The following is a 27058-nucleotide window of genomic DNA, read 5'->3' as shown; positions in this document are numbered from 1 at the left end:
TAAGAAAAGAAATAAATATATTTTTATGTAAGAAAATAACATACAATAAATAACTTATATTTAGTGGCAATGGATACGCTATCTTAAGCAGCGTCCATTAGACGAAAGCCCTTTCCTTGCGTATTGTCCTCGTCAGGCAGCAAGATAAGACAATGACCACGACCTGCAACATAAATTATCGAAAATTAGCGACTGAGTATAGTTAACAAAAGAAATATCTGGTTATATCAACTTTGCATCAAAACCTTTCAGTTATTCTCCATCATTATATTAGACACCACTTTCCTAGTCTCGCGATTACAAAGTTATTAGTAAACAGACATTGGTACCACAATCCTTTTCATTCTTTCTATGAGCTCTTTAATTCAAAGCAAGGAGCTTCACGTCTGTAGCTAAATTTTCAACATACAAATTAGTAAATATCAGTTTAGATACAGGTAAGTAGATCAGTTGCTCTTTAGCAGCGCAGCGGTGCAATAATTTGCGCCACACTAACGCTACCATGTGGTTAGAATATCGACAATTGATATTATTCACATAATATCAGATAATACACGTTCACCCACATGTGATGACTACAGTCTTCGTATGTTTTTTTAAAATTTACATACTCGTAAAAACCTTCGGCAGATGAAAACTGTTTGCCATACCGGTCTTCAAACACGGAACATTGCCCTTCGCAGGCAGTACGACCTCCCTTTATAGATTCACTCCTTTCAGTAACTCTTCTACTTTCCCACAGAAGCTCTTATGCGATATTTATATATCAAAAGAAGAAGGTTAAGTTACTGTTTACATCATTCCTTATAACGTTGAAAGGGATTTGCACTTCCATAACCAAGATAGAGAGTACAGGTTTGGAGCACAGCATTGTATGGCAGTGAAACATAGACTGTGGAAAAACCGGAACAGAAAAGAATCGAAGCATTAGAGATGTGGCGCTGCAGATGAACGTTGAAAATTAGGTGGACTGATAAGGTAAGGAATGAAGAGGTTCTGCGCAGACTCGGAGAGGAAAGGAATATGTGGAAAACACGGACAAGCACAAGGGACAGGATGATAGGATATCTGTTAAGATATCAGCGAATGACTTCCATGGTACTAGAGGGAGCTATAGAGGGGAAAAACTGTAGAGGGAGACAGAGATTGGAATACATCCAGCAAATAATTGAGGACGTAAGTTGCAAGAGCTACCCTGAGATGAAGAGGTTGGGACAGGAGTGGAATTCGTGGCAGGCCGCATCAAACCCGTCTGAAGACCGATGACACAAAAAAAAAATGCCAAGACAGGTAGAAAAATATTCCTGCAGCAGTAAATGCCTTGGTTCTGGAATTTAATTTTGTTGTCTGGGGATTCACACAATTCATCAATATGAGGCTTCTCTTAGTCCCTGGAAAGTTACTTCAAATAGAAGTACCATTTCAAATAGAAATTCTATTTGAAATAACTTTCCAGGGACTAAGAGAAGCCTCTTACTCTTGAAACGGCTACAAGTAAAAGTACTGTCACTCGTTTTCATAAAACGAAGTTCTGTTAATGCAGTAATACAGAAAATTATCTCTAAAATACTCGAAACTGAAATTATTGTACCCTTTCGTTCAGGAATGAACAACTTGAGGCGTACCTCTTGTTACCATGATAATGGAGCTAGATTTTTCTATTACCTTATCAATGTACACTTTGTACTGTAGTTTATTATTCGTTTGTGTGCTGAAGAATTTGAAGATGGAACTTCATTTGATGTCTGACTATTAGCGTGATATACACTCTAACGGTAAAAAAATGGCAACACCAAGAAGGAGTAGCGCTTCATAACCGAAAGTTGGTAGGCGTGTTTCTGCATCTGAAGGGCGATGTCAATTCAAATTTCGCGCCAGTCGCGTAAGAATGGCGCTAATACCGCCACTAGGAGGATACAAATCAGGTTTGCTTTAAATACTGGCTATAACTGTCGTGATTGTTAGTTACAAGTGAGATTAGACGTGGTGAGCTGATGTCAGCCAAGAATGCCTTTAAGGTGACATAGACGCCATTATCGACATCTCACTGAGTTTAAACGAGGTCGCCTAATAGGGCTAAAAAAGCACTCCGTCTTCAGGCCACGAGTGGCCTACCGGGACCATCCGACCGCCGTGTCATCCTCAGAGGAGGATGCAGATAGGAGGGGCGTGGGGTCAGCACACCGCTCTCCCGGTCGTTATGATGGTATTCTTGACCGAAGCCGCTACTATTCGGTTGAGTAGCTCCTCAATTGGCATCACGAGGCTGAGTGCACTCCGAAAAATGGCAACAGCGCATGGCGGCCAGGAGGGTCACCCATCCAAGTGCCGTCCACGCCCGACAGCGCTTATGTGATCTCACGGGAACCAGTGTATCCAGTGCGGCAAGGCCGTTGCCCTAATAGGGCTAGAAAATGGATAATTCTTCTGCGATAATGCAGGAAGACTTTATAGGAATGTTGCCACTGTACATGATCGCTGGCAAAGAAGGTCACGAGAAAGTACGGTTGCAAGGATACCGTGCTCCGGGCGGCCACGTGGCAGTACCGAGAGAGAAAACCATCGTGTTCGGCGTATGGTTCTGACGCATCGTACTGCATCTGCAGCAGCAACTTGAACAGCGGTTGTCACCACAGTGACACAACGAACTGCTACAAATCGGTTACTTCTAGGACAGCCCCAGCCAGACACCGTGTAGCATGCATTCCACTGACCACAAACCACCGCCATTTGCGACTACAGTGGTTTCAAGCGATAGATCATTGGAGGGCCGGGGGGAGGTCTGTTGTGTTTTAGATGAACGGTAGTTCTGCGTCGGTGTCAGTGATGGCCGTTTGTTAGTTAGAAGGAAGCCAGTAGAGGACCTGCAACCAATCTGTCTGCATGCTAAACACACCAGACCTGCACCTAGAGTTATTGTCTGGAGTTCGATTTTATATGACAGGAGAAGCACTCTCGTAGTTATCCAATGTACCCTGACTGCAAAACGATACATCAGTCTGGTGATGCGAGCTGTTGTGCCTCCATTCATGATCAGCATTCCAGGGAGTGTTTTCCAACAGGATAGCGTTCACTCACACACCGCTGTTGTAACCCAACATTCTCTACAGTGGGTCGACATGTTGCCTAGGCCTGCTCGGTCATTAGATCTGTTTCCAACAGAGCACATATGGGACATCACCAGACGATAACTTCAGCGTCAAGCAGAAACTACAATAACCATCCCTGTATTGACCGACTTAATGCAGCAGGCATGGAATTCCAGCCCACAAACTGACATCCGGCACCATTACAACACAATGCATGCACGTTTGCTTGCTTGCATTCAAACGTCTGGCTGTTATTCCGGTTATTATGTACCAGCACTTCATATTTGCAATGGCTTATCTCTCGCTTACATTAACCTGTGATCATACAATGTTAATCACTTAAATATGCTACCTAGACAAATGAATTCCTGAAATTTCATTACTCCATATTAATTATTTTTGATGTTGCGATTTTTTCCGCCGGTGTAATTATTGTAATTGTTAGTTCAAGTTACTGTCTGGGATTCTTCACTTGGGTCCTTCTCACTAAATACATGTATTAACGAATATTGCATATTTCTCGTTTTGAAAACACTAATGCCTTTCCTGAATCGTCTGCACTAGAAAAGAAAATTAACATGAGCATGAAACCTGGAAGAAGGGAAGCAATGTTAGAACTTCACCCGAAGTTAAGGGTCAATCGTGATGGAGTAGTGAAGGACGGAGAAGGAAGGTACGAATTCATTGAATGCATCATCCCGATCTCATTCGGACTAGTCACAGAACAGGTAAATCAGTCTGGCCGAAGGGGATCTGAAACATTGTCCTCCTGAATACTATTTTAGCTACTTAGCGACTAAATCGGAGGATTCTGGTTGCCAGGGGAGCGCGGTAAAGGAAAATTCATCCTGGTCTTCTTCGAACCAAACACATACACTGTGAGCTATGTAACACATCGCATTGTCCTGCTGAGGGAAAAAAATATATACCGTGTGATCAAAAAGTCAGTATAAATTTGAAAACTTATTAATCCACGGAATAATGTAGATAGAGAGGTAAAAACTGACACACATGCTTGGAATGACATGGGTTTTTATTAGAACCACCCCATATTGCTAGATGCGTGGAAGATCTCTTGCGCGCGTCGTTTGGTGATGATCGTGTGCTCAGCCGCCACTTTCGTCAGGCTTGGCCTCCCAGGTCCCCAGACCTCAGTCTGTGCGATTATTGGCTTTGGGGTTACCTGAAGTCGCAAGTGTATCGTGATAGACCGACATCTCTAGGGATGCTGAAAGACAACATCCGACGCCAGTGCCTCACCATAACTCCGGACATGTTTTACAGTGCTGTTCACAACATTATTCCTCGACTACAGCTATTGCTGAGGAATTATGGTGGACATATTGAGCATTTTCTGTAAAGAACATCATCATGCCTTGTCTTACTCTGTTATGCTAGTTATTGCTATTCTGATTAGATGAAGCGCCATCTGTCCGACATTTTTAGAACTTTGGTATTTTTTTTTATTCTAATAAAATCTCATGGCATTCCAATCATGTGTGTCAATTTGTACCTCTCTATCTACATTGCTTCGTGATTTATTCAGTTTTCAAATTTATACTGACGTTTTGATCACACGATACATAAAAATCTGTATGTCGGGGTGGATACGGTCCCCAAGGATAGATGCTTACTTGTGTTGATCCATTGCGCCCTACAGAATGGCGAGATCAAGTGGGGAATGCTACCAAAACATTCCCCAGGCGACAACGCTCCCTCCTGGTTGCAGGGTGTTCGCTTTCAGACGTTTCACACCGTACACATCAACGGTCATCTGTCCAATAGAGAATAAATCGTGATACATGTGAAAAACCACCTGTCACTACACAGTGGACGTGCAGTTACGGCATTGGGGAGCCTATTACAGCATTCGTCGCCGATGAACAGCAGTCAGAAAGGCTACATGAACCGGGTGCCTGCTGCAGGGGCCCATTAGGAGCAACGTCCTCTGAAAGGTCGTTCAGGAGACACGGTTGGAAGTCCCTCGGTCCATCTGAGCGGTCAGTTGCTCAACAGTTGCATGTCTACTCACTCGTACATATCTCCACAACTGTCGTTCACCTCTGTCACCTGTGGCCTGTAATAATAATAATGAGCATATGGCATTGCTGGCCGGGAGACCTCTCAAAAATGGTTCAAATGGCTCTGAGCACTATGGGACTCAACTGCTGTGGTCATAAGTCCCCTAGAACTTAGAACTACTTAAACCTAACTAACCTAAGGACATCACACACATCCATGCCCGAGGCAGGATTCGAACCTGCGACCGTAGCGGTCGTGCGGTTCCAGACTGTAGCGCCTTTAACCGCTCGGCCACTCCGGCCGGCGGAGACCTCTCGCGGGGAGGTTCCGCCGCCGCTCCACAAGTCCTTTAACGCCACTACGGCGACTTGCGAGTGAATGGGGATGAAGGACACACAAAACCCAGTCATCTCGAGGCAGAGAAAATCCCTGACCCCGCCGGGAATCGAAACAGGGACCTCGAGCGCGGGACGCGAGAACGCTACCGCAAGACCACGAGCCGCGGACACCTATGGACTGTAGTGCACCGCAGCAGTCTGGGCGTCGATTTTGGATAGCGCAGTTAAAAGCCATGTACGATATACCGGGTGATCAAAAAGTCAGTATAAATTTGAAAACTGAATAAATGGTTCAAATGGCTCTGAGCACTATGGGACTCAACTGCTGTGGTCATTAGTCCCCTAGAACTTAGAACTACTTAAACCTAACTAACCTAAAGACATCACACACATCCATACCCGAGGCAGGATTCGAACCTGCGACCGTAGCAGTCGCACGGTTCCGGACTGCGCGCCTAGAACCGCGAGACCACCACGGCCGGCACTGAAAAAATCACGGAATAATGTAGATAGAGAGGTACAAATTGACACACATGCTTGGAATGACATGGGGTTTTATTAGAACAAAAAAAAATACAAACGTTCAAAAAATGTCTGACAGATGACGCTTCATCTAATCAGAATAGCAATAATTAGCACAACAAAGTAAGACAAATCAAAGATGATGTTCTTTACAGGAAATGCTCAATATGTCCGCCACCATTCCTCAACAATAGCTGTAGTCGAGGAATAATGTTGTGAACAGCACTGTAAAGCATGTCCGGAGCTATGGAGAGGCATTGGCGTCGGATGTTGTCTTTCAGCATCCCTAGAGATGTCGGTCGATCACGATACATTTGTGACTTCAGGTAACCCCAAAGCCAATAATCGCACGGACTCAAGTCTGGGGACCTGGGAGGCCAGGCATGACGAAAGTGGCGGCTGGGCACACGATCATCACCAAAAGATGCGCGCAAGAGATCTGTCGGACATTTTGTGAACTTTGTTTTTTTTGGATCTAATAAAACCCCATGTCATCCCAAGCATGTGTGTCAATTTTTACCTCTCTATCTACATTAGTTTTCAAATTTATACTGACTTTTTGATCACCCGGTACTTTAACCTTGGCGGCACTTGAAGAATTTAGATTAGACACTTAGCCTTTTCAGAAATGCTTCCACCCTTCCCCCGAAAGCTAGTCATTTTGGCCTTTTGGACGTCAGACAAATCTCTCCGTTTCCGCATTACGACAACAACTTCACTGTTTTCCGCGTCTTTTTTTTTTTCTTTTTTTTTACTTTATTGTCATTTTAAAACCTATACAATAGGCAGGCTGGCAGCAGCACACTACGCCGCTCTTCAGCCAAAGAAGACATATGCATAAAAAAAACAGGAGAAAAAACAGAAAAGTCACAAAATGGTGGGCGATAAAACAGGAGACACAGAGAGACAAACACGGAGCCGTTCACACGCGACGGTAAACCACACTGCAAACTGTTGAGACGACGCACAAACACTGAAGAAGACGAAGGCACTGGTGAACAACGGAGTGTGACGGTGAACACTGAACACTAAACACGACGGCACACACAAGACACTGATGGCGGCGATCTCCGGCGCGCGAAAGTCCACGTAGCGTGTGCGAGTCCGGGGACCTGCCAAGAGGGGAACGGGGGTGAGGTGGGGGAGAGGGGAGAAAAGGACGCCAATGGCGGAGGGGACGGGGGCAGGAGGGAGAGGGACAGGGGATTTTCCGCGTCCCCCTGGCACGCTTTATATACCCTTCACTGCTAGTGTTGCCACCTGCCGCTCGTGAGTGGTTATTGCACACTGACGTCGTGCAAAGGCGGTAGTCACATTAATGTGACTGGACCGTGTATGTATAATCAATAAAAGTTTCCGTGTATGTATTAATGTAATGGATGAAAATGGGACTAAATATTGTACTGCACTGTTGAGGGTCATTCCGAACGTGAATTTAGTTGAGCCAGAGGGATGTAAGTGACATATTTGCAGGGAGAAGGCTGCAAGTGGTAACTAGAGTATTAGTAAATGCATTACTGAGCACAACATTTGAATTTTATTCACTTATATTGTGTGTATTACTTTATTAATAACCACTGCAAAAAAATGGCTCTGAGCACTATGGGACTTAACTACTTTGGTCATCAGTCCCCTAGAACTTAGAACTACTTAAACTTAACTAACCTAAGGACATCACACACATCCATGCCCGAGGCAGGATTTGAACCGGCGACCGTAGCGGTCACGCGGTTCCAGACTGTAGCGCCTAGAACCGCTCGGCCACATCGGCCGGCATAACCACTGCATTGATGGTACGATGGTTACTATTGGCAATATAACAAATGAACGTAGAATTTTGAATTTGATGCAAAGTTTGAACCTGATTTTCCCAGAATCGTGGTTCTGTTAGTTACACTCCTTCGCTTTCAACCGTATAAATCATTCGTTGGCACTGGAAAGTACACTGTGTGCGTTGCAGATAAGAGATAAAACCTTATCTTTGTAAACGTCGATACCATTACATTTCGTTCAAACCCATCAAAATCCGATATGTAGCTTATAAAACAACTATCTTGTCGACGTCTTTAGCGTTGAGAACAGGTATAAAGTTTCAGGCGGTAATTCATCCGACCCAACACGAGAAGGGAAAATCTCAATTGTAAATATCTTTCTGCTACAAAATGTTTTGTCAGGCCTCGGAAATAAATCACCGAATCTGTGACCAACAACGCCATTTCTCCCAACGCCATTTCTCCTTCAATACAAGTGACTTCATTATTCGTGGTACCGAGCGAGGTGGCGCAGTGGTTAGCACACTGGACTCGCATTCGGGAGGACGACGGTTCAATCCCGTCTCCGGCCATCCTGATTTAGGTTTTCCGTGATTTCCCTAAGTCGTTTCAGACAAATGCCGGGATGGTTCCTTTGAAAGGGCACGGCCGATTTCCTTCCCAATCCTTCCCCGACCCGAGCTTGCGCTCCGTCTCTAATGACCTCGTTGTCGACGGGACGTTCAACACTAACCACCACCATTATTCGTGGATTTAACTGTTAACGAAATTAATTTTATAGAAATATATTTAGTTGCATAAGTTGAATACCGTCTTTTGTAACTTGTAATCTGCAACTGTGAAAAAAGAGGCCGAAAAGCAAATAAGACAGTATGTATATGTTTAGTATCCGCAAACAAAGGGAGAATATAAGAGATTAATTTGAAATATTTAGTAATGATTAGTTTCCTAAAAACGAGCGAATCTTCAATTTGCTTTTTGTAAAAGTAACTAGATATGGTAGCGTAATTATGATTTCCAGTCACAATACTTTCCAGAACTTTTTTAATCTTTAAAATTGCACTTCCGAAACACGAAAGAAATTGAGTGCAAAATTTTAATTAATTTAAAATATGGTTTCAATCTGACATGTAACAGCCCGCATCTCGTGGTCGTGCGGTAGCGTTCTCGCTTCCCACGCCCGGGTTCCCGGGTTCGATTCCTGGCGGGGTCAGGGATTTTCTCTGCCTCGTGATGGCTGGGTGTTGTGTGCTGTCCTTAGGTTAGTTAGGTTTAAGTAGTTCTAAGTTCTAGGGGAATGATGACCATAGATGTTAAGTCCCATAGTGCTCAGAGCTATTTGAACCATTTTAACATGTAACATTTAATTCTAAATTTAAGTAAGAACATTCAATAAAAATTGCAGCAGTGATGATTTTATTAGGTATCTGAATGACTGCGACATACGGCATATATTCGAGTTTGAGGTATATTTGACTTTTTGAAGTAATTTCCACATAATAAAAGTATGAAACTAGTTACTTATTAGCTAATTATTAAACAGGAGACACATTTGTTGTAAATTTCAGCATTTTTCAATGAAAAGCTTTGAGTTAAAAGTTGTTAGTGTAATCCCCGTCCCCACCCTTCTCCCACCTTTCGCCCCCCTCTAAGAGATTGCAGACATCCGCTAGACAGACGGATTCTGAACGTTACAGTGACCTAGTGTGCGTCAGTCAGTAGGAGTTCGGTGACGTAAGTACGTCCCCCTAGCCATTGCACTTGTTTGTATGAGTAACAAAACGTGAGCTTGCACTGTCAAGGAAATTCACTGAATTCAGTTATTCAAATGTCTCGCTGTTTGTGTCAATGTACAGTGGCTCATTTTCGTTGGTGGTTTTCTCTTTTTATAGTTCCGTGCCCCAACCTGTAAAAACGGAACCCTCACAGGATTGCTTTGTTGTTCGTCTGTTTGTCTGTCCGACTGTTAAGAATCCTTTTTCTCAGGAACGGGTGGACATAGGAAGCTGAAATACATGTCACGTATTAAGCTCTATGGTTCCTTGGAGGTGGAAAAATTTTAAGCTTCTAAGTCACTTCAGGCCAAAGATACGGCCATTTATGTCACATATTTTGACACTCAAAAACTCACTCATCAAAGCGTTTAGGCTGCTTCCCGTTGAGTTAGAATCGTGAGATTTCGTGAGAAGTTAAGCTTCACAGTACAAGTTAAGGAAAAATTCGGAAACTGTTGATATGTAATCATATAACACGAATAAATATTTTTTGTCATTTTCATCCGGCTGTCTGTCTGCTTGTCCGTCTGTTAAGAACCTTTTCCTCTGGGACAGTTTGGCGTATCAAGTTCCAGTTGATGTCGCATACTAAGGTCTATGGGGACTTAGCGGTGTAAAAATATTAAGTTTCTAATTCAATGCAATGAGCACATGCGGCCGTTTCTGTGTCATAATTTTGATACTCCCAAACTCACTCATTCAAATGTACAGGGTACTTCCTGTTGATCTAGAAACATGAAATCCTGCAAGAAGCAGGTTTTCACAGTACAGGTAACGTGAAAAAAAAGGAAACTTGTTAAATGGCAATTACATCACGCAAAAATATCTTTTGCCATTTGAACATGTATTGCATTCGTCATCCATCAAAAACATAACAGGCGAGTATTACTGCATGCAAACATTAAATGTTAGTTGTAGTCATATTTCAGTAAGTAATTAAAATGTTTTATTAAATATTCTCTCTCTACATGTATAAACTGAAGTCCGCCGTTCGCTTCTTTTGGTATGTCCGGGCTTGTCTAATAAAGTAGTGCAGAGATTTTGATAAGGTCTTGGAATTCCCGGGACAATTATCTTGCCCGTATCGATATCGATTAAAGCAAAATTCGTTGAAATTCTCGATTCCTAGGATGAATAAACTACATAAATATTAGATTAAGTTTGTACGAAACCCTCAGTGCTCGAGTCCTACTCGCATCTGGCCAGTTTTTTCCTGTATGACGATGCAAATTCTGTGTTTTTCACGCCTCCATTATGCGCCGATTTGTACTCGGTCGCAAGCTGCTTATTTCACCATAATGTTGTCCAGCGCCTTATCTAAATACTGCGTAGTTAGGTTACCTCTACTACTCCGACACCGATGGTGACACCGCCGATGAGAGTGCCGACGGACTGAATGAAGTCGGCCAGGGCGGCCGAGCAGCCAGTCACGAAGTGTTGGCCGGGGCTCTTGGAGCAGGCAGACCCGGCCGCGCAGCACGACGGCGGCAGATCCTCCGTCGGGTAGTCCTTGTAGCTGTCTGCGCCGCAGCACTCCAGCTGAAAGTGTCACCCACATCACAGCTCCACAAATTATCATCTTCATGCCGAGATGTGAGGCGTTGTTCATGCCGTAAAACAGCAATTACTTCAATCGTGAGGGCGACAAATATTTCGATAAGTACTGTAGATTGGGGTGACTTCGCTCCTTCTAGGTGACTTTTATTAAAGACAGAGTTCTATACTTTTCTCAAACACAGATGTATTGCTCGGTGCATAAGTTCCCAGAGTTTTTCCATAAGTTTAATAAACACAACAGATAAACATAACAGACACTCATCTGGCTATTACTACTACTGGCCTTTAAAATTGCTACACCAAGAAGAAATGCAGATGATAAACGGGTATTGATTGGACAAATATATTATACTAGAACTGATATGTGATACATTTTCACGCAATTTGGGTGCATAGATCCTGAGAAATCAGTACCAAGATCAACCACCTCTGGCCGTTCAAATGGTTCAAATGGCTCTGAGCACTATGGGACTCAACTGCTGAGGTCATCAGTCCCCTAGAACTTAGAACTACTTAAACCTAACTAACCTAAGGACAACACACACATCCATGCCCGAGGCAGGATTCGAACCTGCGACCGTAGCAGTCGCACTGTTCCGGACTGTGCGCCTAGAACCGCGAGACCACCGCGGCCGGCTCTGGCCGTAATAACGGCCGTGATACGCCTGGGCATTGAGTCAAACAGAGCTTGGATGGCGTGTACAGGTACAGCTGCCCATGCAGCTTCAACACGATACCACAGTTCATCAAGAGTAGTGACTGGCGTATTGTAACGAACCAGTTGCTCGGCCACCATTGACCAGACGTTTTCAATTGTTGAGAGATCTGGAGAATGTGCTGGCCAGGATAGCAGTCGAACATTTTATGTATCCAGAAAGACCCGTACAGGACCTGCAACATGCGGTCATTCATTATCCTGCTGAAATGTAGGGTTTCGCAGGGATCGAATGAAGGGTAGAGCCACGGGTCGTAACACATCTGAAATGTAATGTCCACTGTTCAAAGTGCCGTCAATGCGAACTAGAGGTGACCGAGACGTGTAACCAATGGCACCCCATACCATCACGCCGAGTGATACGCCAGTATGGTGATGACGAATACACGCTTCCAAAGTGCGTTCACCGCGATGTCGCCAAACGCGGATGCGACCATCATGATGCATCGCATAGTATCGCGACATTGCTGCTCGCGTTGGTTTAGATCCAATGACTGTTAGCAGAATATGTAATCGGTGGGTTCAGGAGGGTAACACGAAACGCCGTGCTGGATCCCAACGGCATGGATTCATCCGAAAAAAATGACGTTTTGCCATTTGTGCACCCAGGTTCGTCGTTGAGTACGCCATTGCAGGCGCTCCTGTCTGTGATGCAGCGTCAAGGGTAACCTCAGACATGATCTCCGAGCTGATAGTCCATGCTGCTGCAAACATCGTCGAACAGTTCGTGCAGATGGTTGTTGTCTTACAAACGTCCCCATCTGTTGACTCAGGGATCGAGACGTGGCTGCACGATCCGTTACAGCCATGCGGATAAGATGCCTGTCGTCTCGACTGCCAGTGTTACGAGGCCGTTGGGATCGAGCACAGCGTTCCGTATTACCCTCCTGAACCCACCGATTCCATATTCTGCTAACAGTCATTGGATCTCGACCAACGCGAGGAGCAATGTCACGATACGATAAACCGCAATCGCTATAGGCTACAATCCGACCTTTATCAAAGTCGGAAACGTGATGGTACGCATTTCTCCTCCTTACACGAGGCACCACAACAACGGTTCACCAGGCAACGCCGGTCAACTGCTGTTTGTGTATGAGAAATCGGTTGGAAACTTTCCTCATGTCAGCACGTCGTAGGTGTCGGCACCGACGACAACCTTGTTTGAATGCTCTGAAAAGCTAATAATTTGCATATCACAGCATCTTTCTCCTGTCGGTTAAATTTCGTGTCTTTAGCACGTCATTTTCGTGGTGTAGCAATTTTAGTGGCCAGTTTACAACAGTCTGCCAACGCTGGGGTAATTTTTCCATTCTGCAACTATAGAAATTACGTGGTTTTGAGGCGAAGTACCCGTCGAGCCCTGTTTGGGCTGTATTTTCATCCGGAACGGAAGTTCCTTGAAGGCTTTTCTATAGATAACGGATAAGGCTATAATCTGAGGGCTCAAGATCAGGTGAATAAGGTGGGTACGAATGACTTCCACACCCAACTCCTGTATAGCGCTTTTCGTCAGTCTAGCAGAATGTAGGCGGGCTTTATCGTGGAGTAACATCACTTCATGTAGTCTTGACAATAAAAGTCACAGTGATGATTACATCTCGGGGAAGCAATTCGTAGTTCACCACTACGCCGCTGTTCCACCAGATGCATCACATTATCTCTTGCGCATGCGTGCAGGTTTTTGTACGGGGAGTTGCTGCTTTGTTTGGACTCAACAGCTCCTTTTTTTCCCTTACGTCAGCATAAAGACACCATTTCTTGTCACCAGAGACGATACAGGATAGGAATGGTCGATATCGTTCACGAGCCGATTGATGACGAGCAAGCAGAGATGGACATGTGGTGACCCCTTGATGGTTGTAATTTTGGCTTTAGAGCATGCGGTATCCGTGGAACTTTCCATCTTGCACGCAGTTTTTGGACAGTGGTGGATGCTCACAGCTCATCACATTTTCTAGTTCTCGAGTGCACTGACGTGGATCATTGTCGATTAATGCGTTTAAACGATCTTCATGAAACCCCGAAGGTCCTCCCAAAAGTGGAGAGTCAGTAATACCAAAACTATCTGCCTTAAAACTCGAAAAACATTTTCGTGGCTTGCTCTGTTCAGTGGCATTATTCCCATACACGGCCACAATGTTTCTGGCTGCCTTCGCTGCTGTCACACCTCTGTTGAACTTGTCGGGAATGGTCCTCTGTCTCCACTAGGCACTCCATTTCCTGGCATCCACAGCTCCACTCACTATCTCCAAATGACAAAATGGCAATATGGTAACTCAAATAGCAACAGTAAACTACAAATAAAAAACGACACTCGATAAATAAACCAACAGCAATCGGAAAACCAATATGCAAAACAAAAACGCCACGAACTTATGCACCAACGTTATAGCTAACATAAAATAAAAGATATGAGCTAGCTACCTGAGCATTTCTCTCTAAACTGAGATACATAACGTAATTCACATTACACTAATCCAAGACTTCCTCTTTGTTGCCCCGCGGGGTAGTCGCGTTGTCTAGGGCGCCTTGTCACGGATCACGCGGCTCCCCCCGTCGGAGGTTCGACTCCTCCCTCGGGCATGGGTGTGTGTGTTGTCCTTAGTGTAAGTTAGTTTAAGTTAGATTAAGTAGTGTGTAAGCCTAGGGACCGGTGACCTTAGCCGTTTAGTCCCATAGAACTTACCACAAATTTCCAAAATCTCCTCTTTGTTCGTATTAAATTATACCATTCGTTTAGGAACTGATGTCCTCGCTGTTTAGTCTCTTAATCCGTTCCCAACGAGTCAACCTATAGAATTTCTTCCATGACCAAATCACTCAAAAAGAAGTTCTGTTTTATTCAATAACTTATTTTAATTATTTAATTTTTCAAGACAGAACTATTTAGTTAAACAACTTAGTAGTTAAAGTTCAAAAAACATAAGGTCAAAATTCCCTAAGAGAATACCACAGCCAAGTTAGTGACTCTGGACGATACGACTGTGTTCAACTTCCTCCAGTATTTCTCTGGACTGCACAAATAACAATGCAAACCTCACATAAGTTTGAATTTCTGTCGTCATAAACTGAGCCCAACTATCTCTTAAGCTGCAAAATTTTTAATGTCTGGGGCTTCAGCATATGTTGTTTCTTTTTACTCTGCAGCGCATTTATCGAAAATGTCATTTGTCTTCGTTTTAGTCAGAAGACGTTCCAATAAAACTTATCAGTACTTAACTGTAACTATGTTCTTTGGGCTGCTGAAGTCTCGTAACAGACACAACATTACAGATATCACTATACTTATCCAAATTCTGCGGGTGCATGTTTAACCAGTATAAAAGTTTTTAAATGTTTATTACAGTCTTCGATCATGTATTGAAAGGTGTGTAAAATGCAGTAAGATAACACGGACAGATAAATATAGCATTTGTGCAGTTATTATAAGAAATTTAAATTTATAAAAAAATACAATTTTTAACGTTTTCATCCCACTTGGCCGTGTAACTTATTTAGTTTCAGAACATCTGCGGGACGGTCCATGTCACACCTAGTCAACCAATGAACTGACTACGCACATGGTTCACAGAATTCTGATTGAAAAGAAAAACACAGAAACAGGAGATTTGTATGTCATTTTCTGTGGATCCCAACACCCGACTCTTTCTAGAGTTTGTACGTAGATGTCACTGTGTGAATTCGCTTTCCATTACATAGTTCAAAAGTTCATTTTCCACGTGAACATTTTTGCAATTTACTTTGAAGTGTGGTATGACTAACTTTACTCCGTTCGCAGAATAATTAGGCATCAATTGGAGTTTTACTCTCACTAACGAAAGGCGTTCACATATGCGAATGTCTAGCAGTGATCTTCTACGGCATATTGTTAGAGGAAAATGGCTGGAGCGGAAATATTCAATTTCATTTGACAACTTAAAGGCTGATCCGCTTTGCACGAAGTCTGAACGACTGTGCAGCTTGCACCTTTCACACATACAAATTAGAAAAGGAGAATTTACGTAGCTGTTACTTTATTCTGATTGCCTTAATGACTTACCTCTGTTTGGAGAGCGTTTATGGCCTGTGATGCTTCAGTGTCTTCGCCATAGTTGGCGACAGCCTTCCGGAGCCTGTCGCTTAGAATATCCCCGATGTCGTCGCGGTAAACGAATGCTGTGATGCCGACTGCAAGCTCCACTATAACGATCAATACTACCAGGACTGCGTACTGAAAAAGATAACACGAAATGTCTCAGTATATATAAAACATTGTATTTCACGAATAATACTTACAAACCAACACAACTAGGTCAGCAGGTCAACTACTGAAAGCAGTCAGATGTATTTTCGAGTAAATGCATTTCATAAATTTCAATAATTGGCAGACTAAAACGATTATTATGTAATTACTTGCTGCATGATTTATTCAGACAGGAGTAAGCGAAAGAGCATTTATTGACACCAACAAATCATCCAACAGATCGATCAATTAACTGAAACTCTTTGCGAAGTTTTGACTGAGATAAGTTGTCACTAATCACGCCAGGTTCCGTTGTAAGATCCGTTTATCATTATGAATAATTGTATACTGTCTTCGGAAAAGTTTTACCGAGCGAACGGATGGTTTTTCAGAGAATCATTTCACGAAAGAACAATACGTACGAATGCGAAACATGGGTAGCTTCTGGTTGTTTCGGGTTGTTAGAGTAGCACTTCGAATCTCTTACGACAATCAGGGTATGAATTTACAGAATTTTCTTATGTAAATGCATTATTCTGAGCGTGGACTGCTGACCATTCGCGAAAGTATTTGTCTGAATGCAGGACGTAGTTGCGTGGCTTATTAGAAAGACAACACATCTGTTGTTTGGATACTTACAGTGTTGATCATGCAGTTGTTCTCCTTGATGGCACCACAGCAACCGAAGAAGCCAATGACGAGTAGGAGACCCCCCACCGACGTCACAGCGATAGCGGGCACGTTGAACTTGGCGTCAAGGAAATAGTAAGTGTCGTCAAGCTGGACTAGGGCGATGATCCCAGGAATCAGGAGGGCTATGCCGCACAGCTGCAAACGTAGGCAAGTTATTTATCAGAGAAGTTATTTTTTAACACTGAATCAGTTATATAAAAAACTGGTATCCGACTGTGCAATATATACGTATGGTTTAATAAACTATCTACGCAGACTCAGCAGAAATACAAGTTAAACTAATTATTTATACTGACGACTATGTAATGACCACTCCGAAATGTATTACTGAAATAATGATATTTGCGTCTTAACAATAAGCAATGCCCCTCCATTTACTTTTCCAATTTTGATAATATAATTTGATAGGAGAGTACAAAACTGAAGCACAACTGAAAGTGTTTGGAGGCTGTCGAAAATAAGATCTATGCTTGTCGCTTAACTCTAAGTATTTCTAGAAGGTAAGACATGAGATTTTATCAGTTCTGTGTGTACTTAATATACTTATACTTAAAAGTGCTGAAACATTGGGTGTTCATACAGAAAATATTTCTCTCCAGTTCTCTTTTGGATAAAGCACTAACGTCCCATCGTCAACAAGCGTATATGAAATGGAGTCCAGCTTCATCGGAACAAACGTAGTAAAGGAAAAAGTCAGTGGTCTTTCCGCACGAAATTTACCAGCACCAGTTCGTCATATTGTAAAGGTAGCGATAAAATTGAATTCGGATGGTACAGTACTATGTAAACATAGGGCACTCAGTTTCATGCCAAGAATTTTGCGGAAAACAATGGAAAGTGCTCGAGAATACAAGGACACGGCAAATGTAGGACGCTAGAAGCAGTATTATCATCGAAAGAACGCATTGCGAGAGAACGGCCCTCTGAATACAGTCAACATCTGTACCCAAATTTCATCAGAGCATAACAGGGGCTGTTTCGTCTGCTTCTCTTTGTGCTGACAAAGAGCAAATTATAAAACATATTGAACGTTCTTCACCGTGAGACAGTTCTTCCTATGTAGGATATCTTTTCGATGGGACTTAATAAAGTAATGATTTTCTGCAAAATATTTTGAGCAAGACGTCAGTTTCGAAATATGAAATGAAATCCATTCAAAGGTTTCGAGAAGAAAGCTGTAATATAACTATTCTATTACTGACGATGAAATCTTCACGTGTGACCAGCTGAGTGGTGGCGTCGTCTTTTCGCAACGTTTGGATGAGTTTCCTACACATCATGTTCGCTTGGGACAAGATGGCGCCTTCTCTCGGCTTATCACTCGAGAAGATTTCATCATCGGAATACGCCTAGGAAATCTGCAATCACATATTCTGTTACTGCTACAAAGTCATACCGTAACGAGTCTTAATCGTTGCTAAACTGATGTGTACTTATAAGAAAGTTAAGATCCGCCTTGGATGTATGGAAGGGCGATAAGATCAACATTCTGTGACTTATAACCGAAATTTGCGATAGTTATAATGGAAAAAAGTAAGTAAACCATTATTTATTTCAAAAGTACTCATAACTACTAATAAATTTATCTCACTGTGAGATGTTTGCGGTTGCCTACGGAACCATGATTGCATGCACGCGTGCACCTCTTCGTCCTAAGCAAATCTGTGGCGACAGATGTCTTTCTTCAATGCTGCAAAAACATGGAAACAGCTTGGAGTGAGATCAGGACTGTTTGGAGGATGTTTAAGGGCTTTCCATCAAAACATTTTCACCGTAGTCGAAACAACTTTACAGCCACTTGACTGTCAGTTTGCTTCGGACAAAGAGGTGCACCTGTGCATACAATCACTGTTTCGAAGGCAACCGCAAACATTTTGACCGTCTTGTCTCACAGTGGGATAAATGTATCAACATATATGGCGATTACTTTTGAAATAATAATAGGTTATAATCTATATTTCTTGTATAACGGCAACTGTGTAACAAAAGGAGGCCTAAAATCCTCCCGCGAGATTTTCGTATTCTATCGCTTGCTAAGCGCAAACTGTTAGTTCTACAGAAAAAATGAACGGGACATTTTTGTAAGAAATGTAATGTAGTTAAATTTTGTAATGGGAGACGTTTTCGCTGGAGATAAGGAATTCCGAGTTACTAAAAAACGCATTTAAAGGTCATTTTTGTATATTTTCTTGAATAATTCGAAAACTACGGCCTCAAGCGAAAACGTACCCTGGAACAAAATGTATCTACATTAAATTTCCTACAAAAATGTCCTGTTCATTTTTTCTGTAGGACAAACAGTTTGCGCATAGCGAGCGAGAGAATATAAAAATCTTGCACGTGATATTTGAAGGCTCTGCTGGTTGCATTGAACCCATAAGTAAGTGTAGCTGAATCACCCGGTTCCCCATGATACAGGATAACAGTAATTCGAGAAACCGGAGAGAGAGAGACCTATTCTTGCAGAATTTGGAAAGCTTCTATAAATGATTGAAACAGCGTTTAACCAGAAGCCAGCACTAAACGGTGCGTTTTGTGTATTCCCATATTTCAATTGTTAGCTTCGGGTGTAATGTGGCAGGGACCTACAACGAATGGGAACGTCGCGTAAAACTGCCAGAATCTAAAATTTCGCTTTGCAGTCATATAATAGGTTCGCACAGATAGGAAGAAGGGACATCAAAGAAAGGTGGAATTTGAGAGCTTTATTCCCTGAATTACGAGGTCATATGAGACGGCACTCAAGTGTAAATTATCTAAAGACCATGAACGAAATGTCCAGCGGCCTTCTGCGAGAAACCACCCTAGCACTTGCAATAAAAGATTTAGAGAAACGACGGAAAAATTAAATCTGGATGGGCCGATGGGACTGGAATTCCGTTTTTTCCGAATGTGAGTCCGGAACCTTAAGCACTGCGCCATCCCTCACTGTGGCACGAACATCGAGGTCTTGATGCACGCAGCTGTTGTGCTACTCGCTGGAAGTTGGTTTCCGACGAGAAGTGGAGAAAGTTTTTTCACTATTCGCCATTTTCATTCGTGAATCAGCTAACTGCCTTGCTACGTTGGTAACACCGTTTCCCTCCCGATCACCGATATTAAGTAACGTGGGACACGGCTTATACTCGGATGGGTAACCGTCCGAGGAAAAGTGGGTGCTCTTGGAGTTAAGGATCTGCAAGTTGCCGAAGTGACGTCCAGTTGAAAGACTTGTACCAGGCAATGGTGCCGCACGACACATTTCTTTCATTATTTTATCGTTGGAATGACAACGTTAGAGAGACATAAAATGCGATAGGGTTGTGGCTTAGTGCAATGGCAATACATGAAATGGAGACAGTCGCGCTGTTGCTATGCAATAGCTGAAATATTTGGACCCACTTAGTGCAATACGTCTTAATGTCCTGTTGACACCAAGAGACACAGTGAAGGAGTATCTATCATTCGTTCTACAATAATTCGGATTCTGAAATTATTAGAAAATACTACATTCATTTCAAGAAAAGGCTCAGGAGAATGTGTTTCATTTGACACAGAATTATGGGACACACCCCTGTAAGTTAAGATACGAATATTACAACACAGGCCACCGCGAGACTGAATGCGATCTGGTGGCATTGCGGGCACGTGAATGGCAAGGAAAGTATGTAGTCAAGGCAGTGACGACTGGGGAATCATTCTATTGTCGATAAGGGCTGCAAATCGGGAAACCTGCTAACGTAACCGACTTTGACAAGGGGCAGGTTGTTATGGCCCGGCGCCTGGGACGAGCATCTCGGAAATGGCGAAACAGGCTGACTGTTCGCGTGCTGCGGTCGTGTACGTCTATGCAGGTCGAAATACAGTGAAATTACGAGTAGGTGATAACGTGTTGGACGCTCACATCTTGTCACAGAGCGCTTTCCCGCTTTTTAAAATATGATAAGCGATGATCGGTTGTAGATCTGACGATAGAATACAGTTCTGGTGCAGACACAAGTACTTCGGAGCACACTGTTTAGGGAATATTATTGAACACAAGGCTATGTGACAGACAAGCCCTATGTGTTCGATGTTGACCCAATGACATCGTCAATTGCGACTGCAGTGGGCACGGGATCAGTGACTACTTGGTACCTGGTTCGATGAACCATATTTCTTGCTACACCAGGTAGGCAGGCGAGTGGCTGCTCGAAACAAGCACCGCGCTACGGATACGGGCCAGATAGGGTGGGTGGCCGGTTGGAGGCATATACTATGGGACACACTGACCGGGGCTACCATTGGACTCTGGCACCAACTGACGGCACCATGAAGGCAGTGGCATCTTTCAGCAGATTAATTGCCCTGTCACGAGGCAAGAATCGTGCTACAGTAGTTTGAGGAGTGAACTCTCGTTGACGTCTTGGTCGCCAAATTTGCCCGATCTGAACCCTATGGGACGCATCTGAGATACTTCTGCACCGCAGCCTCATGCCCACAAACCATTGGCTTATAATTAACAGACATATCGCGGCCTGTACATAGACGTCTGGTGCCACACATGTCCGGAAAATTATGAAGGACTTTTGAATACTTGCTACGTAGAATCGGTGCTTTATTGCGTTCCAAGGGAGAACCATCAGCATAAAGTTTCGTGGCATCAATGAATGTGAGACTATGAAGTTGATACCCACTGCCAGAGAATAGGAATAGGACAAGTGTGCAGCCGTCGTTCATTACGAGTACTGACCTCGAAAACAGACTATAGATCAGATTGTTAGCGCAGCAATTTGCAATTGTAGAGCAGAATGAATTGCGAACTGTTTTCACAAACGCATCAACTTCCTTTTTTATCAAGAGTTGAAATCTCATTGAAAGATCATTGTTTCTACACACAGGTGACAAAAGTTGTGTGATACTTCCCAATATAGTGTGGGACCTCCATTTTCCCGCCGTGGTGCAGCACTTCAGTGTGGCATGGACTCAATAAGTCGTTGGAGGTCCCCTGCGAAAAAACTGACAAATCATTCGCCCGAATTTTCCAGAATGTTCTTCAAACCAACAGCTAATGTTTATGGCGCATTGTCATCAACTAAAATTCCATCGTTGTTCGGGAACATGAATCCATGAATGGTTACATGTGGTCTCCAAGTAGCTGAACATAACCACTTCCAGTCAATGATCGGTTCAGTTTAACCAGAGGATCCAATACCTTCCATGTAAACACAGCCCACACCACTATGGAGCCACTGCCAGCTTTGCACAGTGCCTTGTTGACTACCTCGGTTCATGGCTCTGTGAAGTCTGTGCCACACTCTAACACCACCATCAGCTCTTACTAACTAAAATTGGGACTCATCTGACCAGGCCATGTGCTGTCAGCAAAAGCATAGCTCATTAATACCAAATTTCGCCACACTGTCCTAACGGATACGTTCGTCGTGCGTCCCACATTGATTTTTGCGATTATTTTACGCAATGTTGCTTTTCTGTTAGCACTGACGTCTCTACGCAAATGCCTATGTTCTCGGTCGTCTGGTGAAGGCCTTCGAGCACTGCGTTGTTCGTGGTGAGAGCCAATGCCTTAAATTTGGTATTCTCGACGGACTCACTGTGGATCTCGGAATACTGAAGTCCCTAACGATTTCTCATATGGAACGTCCGATGCGTCTAGCTCCAACTATCAGTCCGCCTTTAAAGTCTTTTAATTCCTATCGTACGGCCATAATCATGTCTGAAACCTTTTCACAAGAATCACCTGAGTACAAATGGTGCCGGCCGCGGTGGTCTAGCGGTTCTAGGCGCTCAGTTCGGAGCCGCGCGGCTGCTACGGTCGCAGGTTCGAATCCTGCCTCGGGCATGGATGTGTGTGATGTCCTTAGTTAGGTTTAAGTAGTTCTGAGTTCTAGGGGACTGATGACCACAGATGTTAAGTCCCATAGTGCTCAGAGCCATTTGAACCATTTGAAGTACAAATGGCAGATCCGCCATTACACTGCCATTTTACACCTTTCTTACGCGATACTACTTCTATTTGTATATGTGCACATCGCTATCCCATGACTTAAGTCACCTCAGTGTATATTGCAGATATTGTTCAGTAAGATGTGATCGACTATAGTCATTTCAGCCGTTTTTTTTGTCCGTTTTATGGGACCTATGAGGCTGTTTTTCGGCCATAGTGTGACACACTTAACTATATAGGTTACGGAAATACGACTGAATAGGGGAATATGTGCCTTCTTGATTAGAGCTAGCGAAATATCATCTATGTTTGACAGACTCAGTAACAACCTACCAAATCGAATCTGCAATCTTGTCAAGATGAATTCTGATGAACTGGAATGCATCTATGTAAATTTCGGAAGTAAGCAGTAATTTAATAAAACCAAATTTAGAACTGTGACCACTATCAGTGAGCCCAACTGGATCTTCTACGGATACGATTTTTACATCTGTATTGGTACGAGTTCTGATTGCGTCAGCGTGTAAATCTGAGACGAATTTTGTGTAATTTCTACGTATTACTTAATGCTATTAGAGCTTATACGAAAGTGAGAAACGTGTATTATAAAAAATGTTTTTTTAGAGATGTTAAATTAAGTAATCGAAAAAGAGAGTCCTCTATTATTCGGAAAAAAATGTTTTTATCTGATGTAAAATAGCGTTAATAAATTTGGAAGAGATAGAAACAAGAATCTTGCGAAAAATATTAGGTCCAATAAAGAACTAAGATGACGACTGGGTATTGAGTTCAGATAAGGAACTATATTCATTTGGCTCTAAAACAACAGCTAAGATAGAGGAAAGACGTCTTACAATCTATAGATATATACACTCCTGGAAATGGAAAAAAGAACACATTGACACCGGTGTGTCAGACCCACCATACTTGCTCCGGACACTGCGACAGGGCTGTACAAGCAATGATCACACGCACGGCACAGCGGACACACCAGGAACCGCGGTGTTGGCCGTCGAATGGCGCTAGCTGCGCAGCATTTGTGCACCGCCGCCGTCAGTGTCAGCCAGTTTGCCGTGGCATACGGAGCTCCATCGCAGTCTTTAACACTGGTAGCATGCAGCGACAGCGTGGACGTGAACCGTATGTGCAGTTGACGGACTTTGAGCGAGGGCGTATAGTGGGCATGCGGGAGGCCGGGTGGACGTACCGCCGAATTGCTCAACACGTGGGGCGTGAGGTCTCCACAGTACATCGATGTTGTCGCCAGTGGTCGGCGGAAGGTGCACGTGCCCGTCGACCTGGGACCGGACCGCAGCGACGCACGGATGCACGCCAAGACCGTAGGATCCTACGCAGTGCCGTAGGGGACCGCACCGCCACTTCCCAGCAAATTAGGGACACTGTTGCTCCTGGGGTATCGGCGAGGACCATTCGCAACCGTCTCCATGAAGCTGGGCTACGGTCCCGCACACCGTTAGGCCGTCTTCCGCTCACGCCCCAACATCGTGCAGCCCGCCTCCAGTGGTGTCGCGACAGGCGTGAATGGAGGGACGAATGGAGACGTGTCGTCTTCAGCGATGAGAGTCGCTTCTGCCTTGGTGCCAATGATGGTCGTATGCGTGTTTGGCGCCGTGCAGGTGAGCGCCACAATCAGGACTGCATACGACCGAGGCACACAGGGCCAGCACCCGGCATCATGGTGTGGGGAGCGATCTCCTACACTGGCCGTACACCACTGGTGATCGTCGAGGGGACACTGAATAGTGCATGGTACATCCAAACCGTCATCTAACCCATCGTTCTACCATTCCTAGACCGGCAAGGGAACTTGCTGTTCCAACAGGACAATGCACGTCCGCATGTATCCCGTGCCACCCAACGTGCTCTAGAAGGTGTAAGTCAACTACCCTGGCCAGCAAGATCTCCGGATCTGTCCCCCATTGAGCATGTTTGGGACTGGATGAAGCGTCGTCTCACGCGGTCTGTACGTCCAGCACGAACGCTGGTCCAACTGAGGCGCCAGGTGGAAATGGCATGGCAAGCCGTTCCACAGGACTACATCCAGCATCTCTACGATCGTCTCCATGGGAGAATAGCAGCCTGCATTGCTGCGAAAGGTGGATATACACTGTACTAGTGCCGACATTGTGCATGCTCTGTTGCCTGTGTCTATGTGCCTGTGGTTCTGTCAGTGTGATCATGTGATGTATCTGACCCCAGGAATGTGTCAATAAAGTTTCCCATTCCTGGGACAATGAATTCACGGTGTTCTTATTTCAATTTCCAGGAGTGTATATAAGGAGAATAAAGGAAGCTTAACAAAGGAGATCCACATATTCTTCCAAAACAGGAAAATGTTCAAATAAAATGAATGGCGATGCAAGACAAAAGAGAGAAGAAATGCAGTTTCAAGAGGAGACCTTACTCAAGAGAGAAAAATTTAGACTAGAAGAAATTCAGAGGTTTTCAGGAAGATAAAAAAAATACTTTAATCAAATGCCCAAATGAGAGGAATAGTGTTGATTCGGAGAAAATGAAAGAGTTTTGGGGAAGGATGAAGGAAAAGATTATAAATGGTTATCTTGACATGGTGCTTAATTGACCTGAAACGAAATATAAAAAAACTTATTGCCACCGGGTAATGTTTGTCGAAAATGAAGGTGTCACAGAAATCAAGCAGCTATCCAGTTTCCCCCAGCAACAGGGTAATTTAAGTACGGTTTGATTCCTATGGTCAAGAAATCTGTAAATTTTACTAGCGATTTCAAGGAAGTAATAACTTAAGCTTATGTTTTCGATCATAAATTTCATTTGTTAGAGAGACATTTAAATAAGAGAACTGATCTGCTTTGTCGGGAAGATGCATAAATTTTACATGTGGTCGTTGTACTTTGCTGCCAGTAGTGGAGTACCACCTGCACGTTATACAACTACGTTCATGTTTGTCAAAAGACCCATTGCAGATCCTGTTTCAGCTACGTTTCCAACAGGTGATTTAAAAGATGAGGTTGAACATTCACTTTCGATATTCAAGAAGAATGGTTGTTCTAAGTGAGTGGAAAAGTGGGAAAATGCTGAGCAAGTATAGTGTGGAAACTGGCTGCAGAGCCACCAGGAAGATAAAAAAAATGTTTAAGTTCAGGAAAAGATATACCACATCCTTTGGCTACATCGGGTATATGTGTATAAAATTCCTTTAATTGTGGGCTGGTTTATATTGGTACCAACAAAAAGAAATGTTAACACCCACCTAGTTGAACAAAAGAGGAATTTCCGTCAGTGACCTACAGATAAATTGACCGTTCCGGAACATATTTACCATGGAGGCGATCATAAAATAAAATTCAGTGAGATGAGCATCATATCGAAAACGTGACATTATCATGCGTGCATGTATAGAGAGGCTAATAAGATTTACAAATATCATAATTTTAATAGAAAAGAGGAAAGTGTTAAATTAGATAAAATTTGGATGTCAACGTTGCCTCGGAAGACTTACGGTCGATTACTTTCAATCGAGAAAGTTGGCATTACCAGGGATAATCTCGTAGCCTACTTCATGTGGTGGACTATGGTGCCCTTTACATCGTCTATCTATAACTCCCTCGAGTTATGGTTGCAGTTTGCTACTTTACCTCTGAAGATATCTCCCGTAGTCAGAGATGAAACGTCAGAAGGAAGTTTTGTTTATCGACCAAGGCCTATCAGCCCGTGAAAGCCCACATTATAAAATAATTAGGTTTACAGTTAAAACACGCAGGATTCGCTCTGCGGAATGCACTACTTACCACAATAAGGAAATTAAAGAAGAAGAGGAGGTACTTGACGGTGCTCATTGCGCAGTTCATGGTGGTGGTTCGGCTCCTTGTGCGACTGCTGTGAGAACTGCGCGTAGCCGGCTGTTGACGCGGTACTTATCCACGCAGCGGTGCGGCTCAGGTGACGCTCTTCCTTATCAGCCACTCGTGATCCGCGATAAGCTTTCGTGCCACTTAGAGACAGGATGTGACTAGAGGAGGCGCAGGCTCGCGGAACTGAGCGCGCGCGACCGGAAGAACGTGACTTATAATCTCTAGACGTCAGTTCTCGGAAACATTCTCTTCGGAGTCAACAAGTTATAACGAGAACGACTGAAAGACTAGTGGAATCTCGAGGCTTAGCGAGATAACAGCATCCTAAATGACGTCGAAAACTGCGCACTGCGCAGCAAAAGACTAACAGCTGCCTTTTGTATAAAGACGCCTGAGGCGGCTATCCAATTACTGAAGAAACAAAAGATTGCATAATTATAGAATATCTACATAAGAACAGCACAATATCCCGCATCGCAAGTTGGAATGCGTGTTGTCAGATCCAAAAAGCTTCTTGACAGAACCTCTCCATTATTTTAGCGACTGTGGGGCTCATCGAAAGCTGCAATCTGG

At 43.6% G+C, this 27058-nt stretch overlaps 1 protein-coding gene across 1 annotated transcript; it reads right to left on the bottom strand.

Annotated features, from left to right (window-relative positions):
• LOC126235627 (CD63 antigen-like) lies at positions 1-26573 on the bottom strand. The gene is made up of 5 exons (XM_049944342.1): positions 26423-26573; positions 16655-16843; positions 15833-16003; positions 10860-11057; positions 1-163 (listed from the first exon to the last, which is right to left on the bottom strand). Exons 1-5 carry the CDS (start codon positions 26480-26482, stop codon positions 98-100), a joined length of 684 nt encoding a protein of 227 aa, XP_049800299.1. The 5' UTR covers positions 26483-26573; the 3' UTR covers positions 1-97.
• Between the last annotated feature and the right edge of the window lie 485 nt (positions 26574-27058).

This window comes from Schistocerca nitens, chromosome 1 (assembly GCF_023898315.1).
Source record: "Schistocerca nitens isolate TAMUIC-IGC-003100 chromosome 1, iqSchNite1.1, whole genome shotgun sequence".
NCBI lineage: Eukaryota > Metazoa > Arthropoda > Insecta > Orthoptera > Acrididae > Schistocerca > Schistocerca nitens.
The sequence above is the reverse complement of the archived record's forward strand: the minus strand, read 5'-3'. Positions and strand labels throughout refer to the sequence as shown.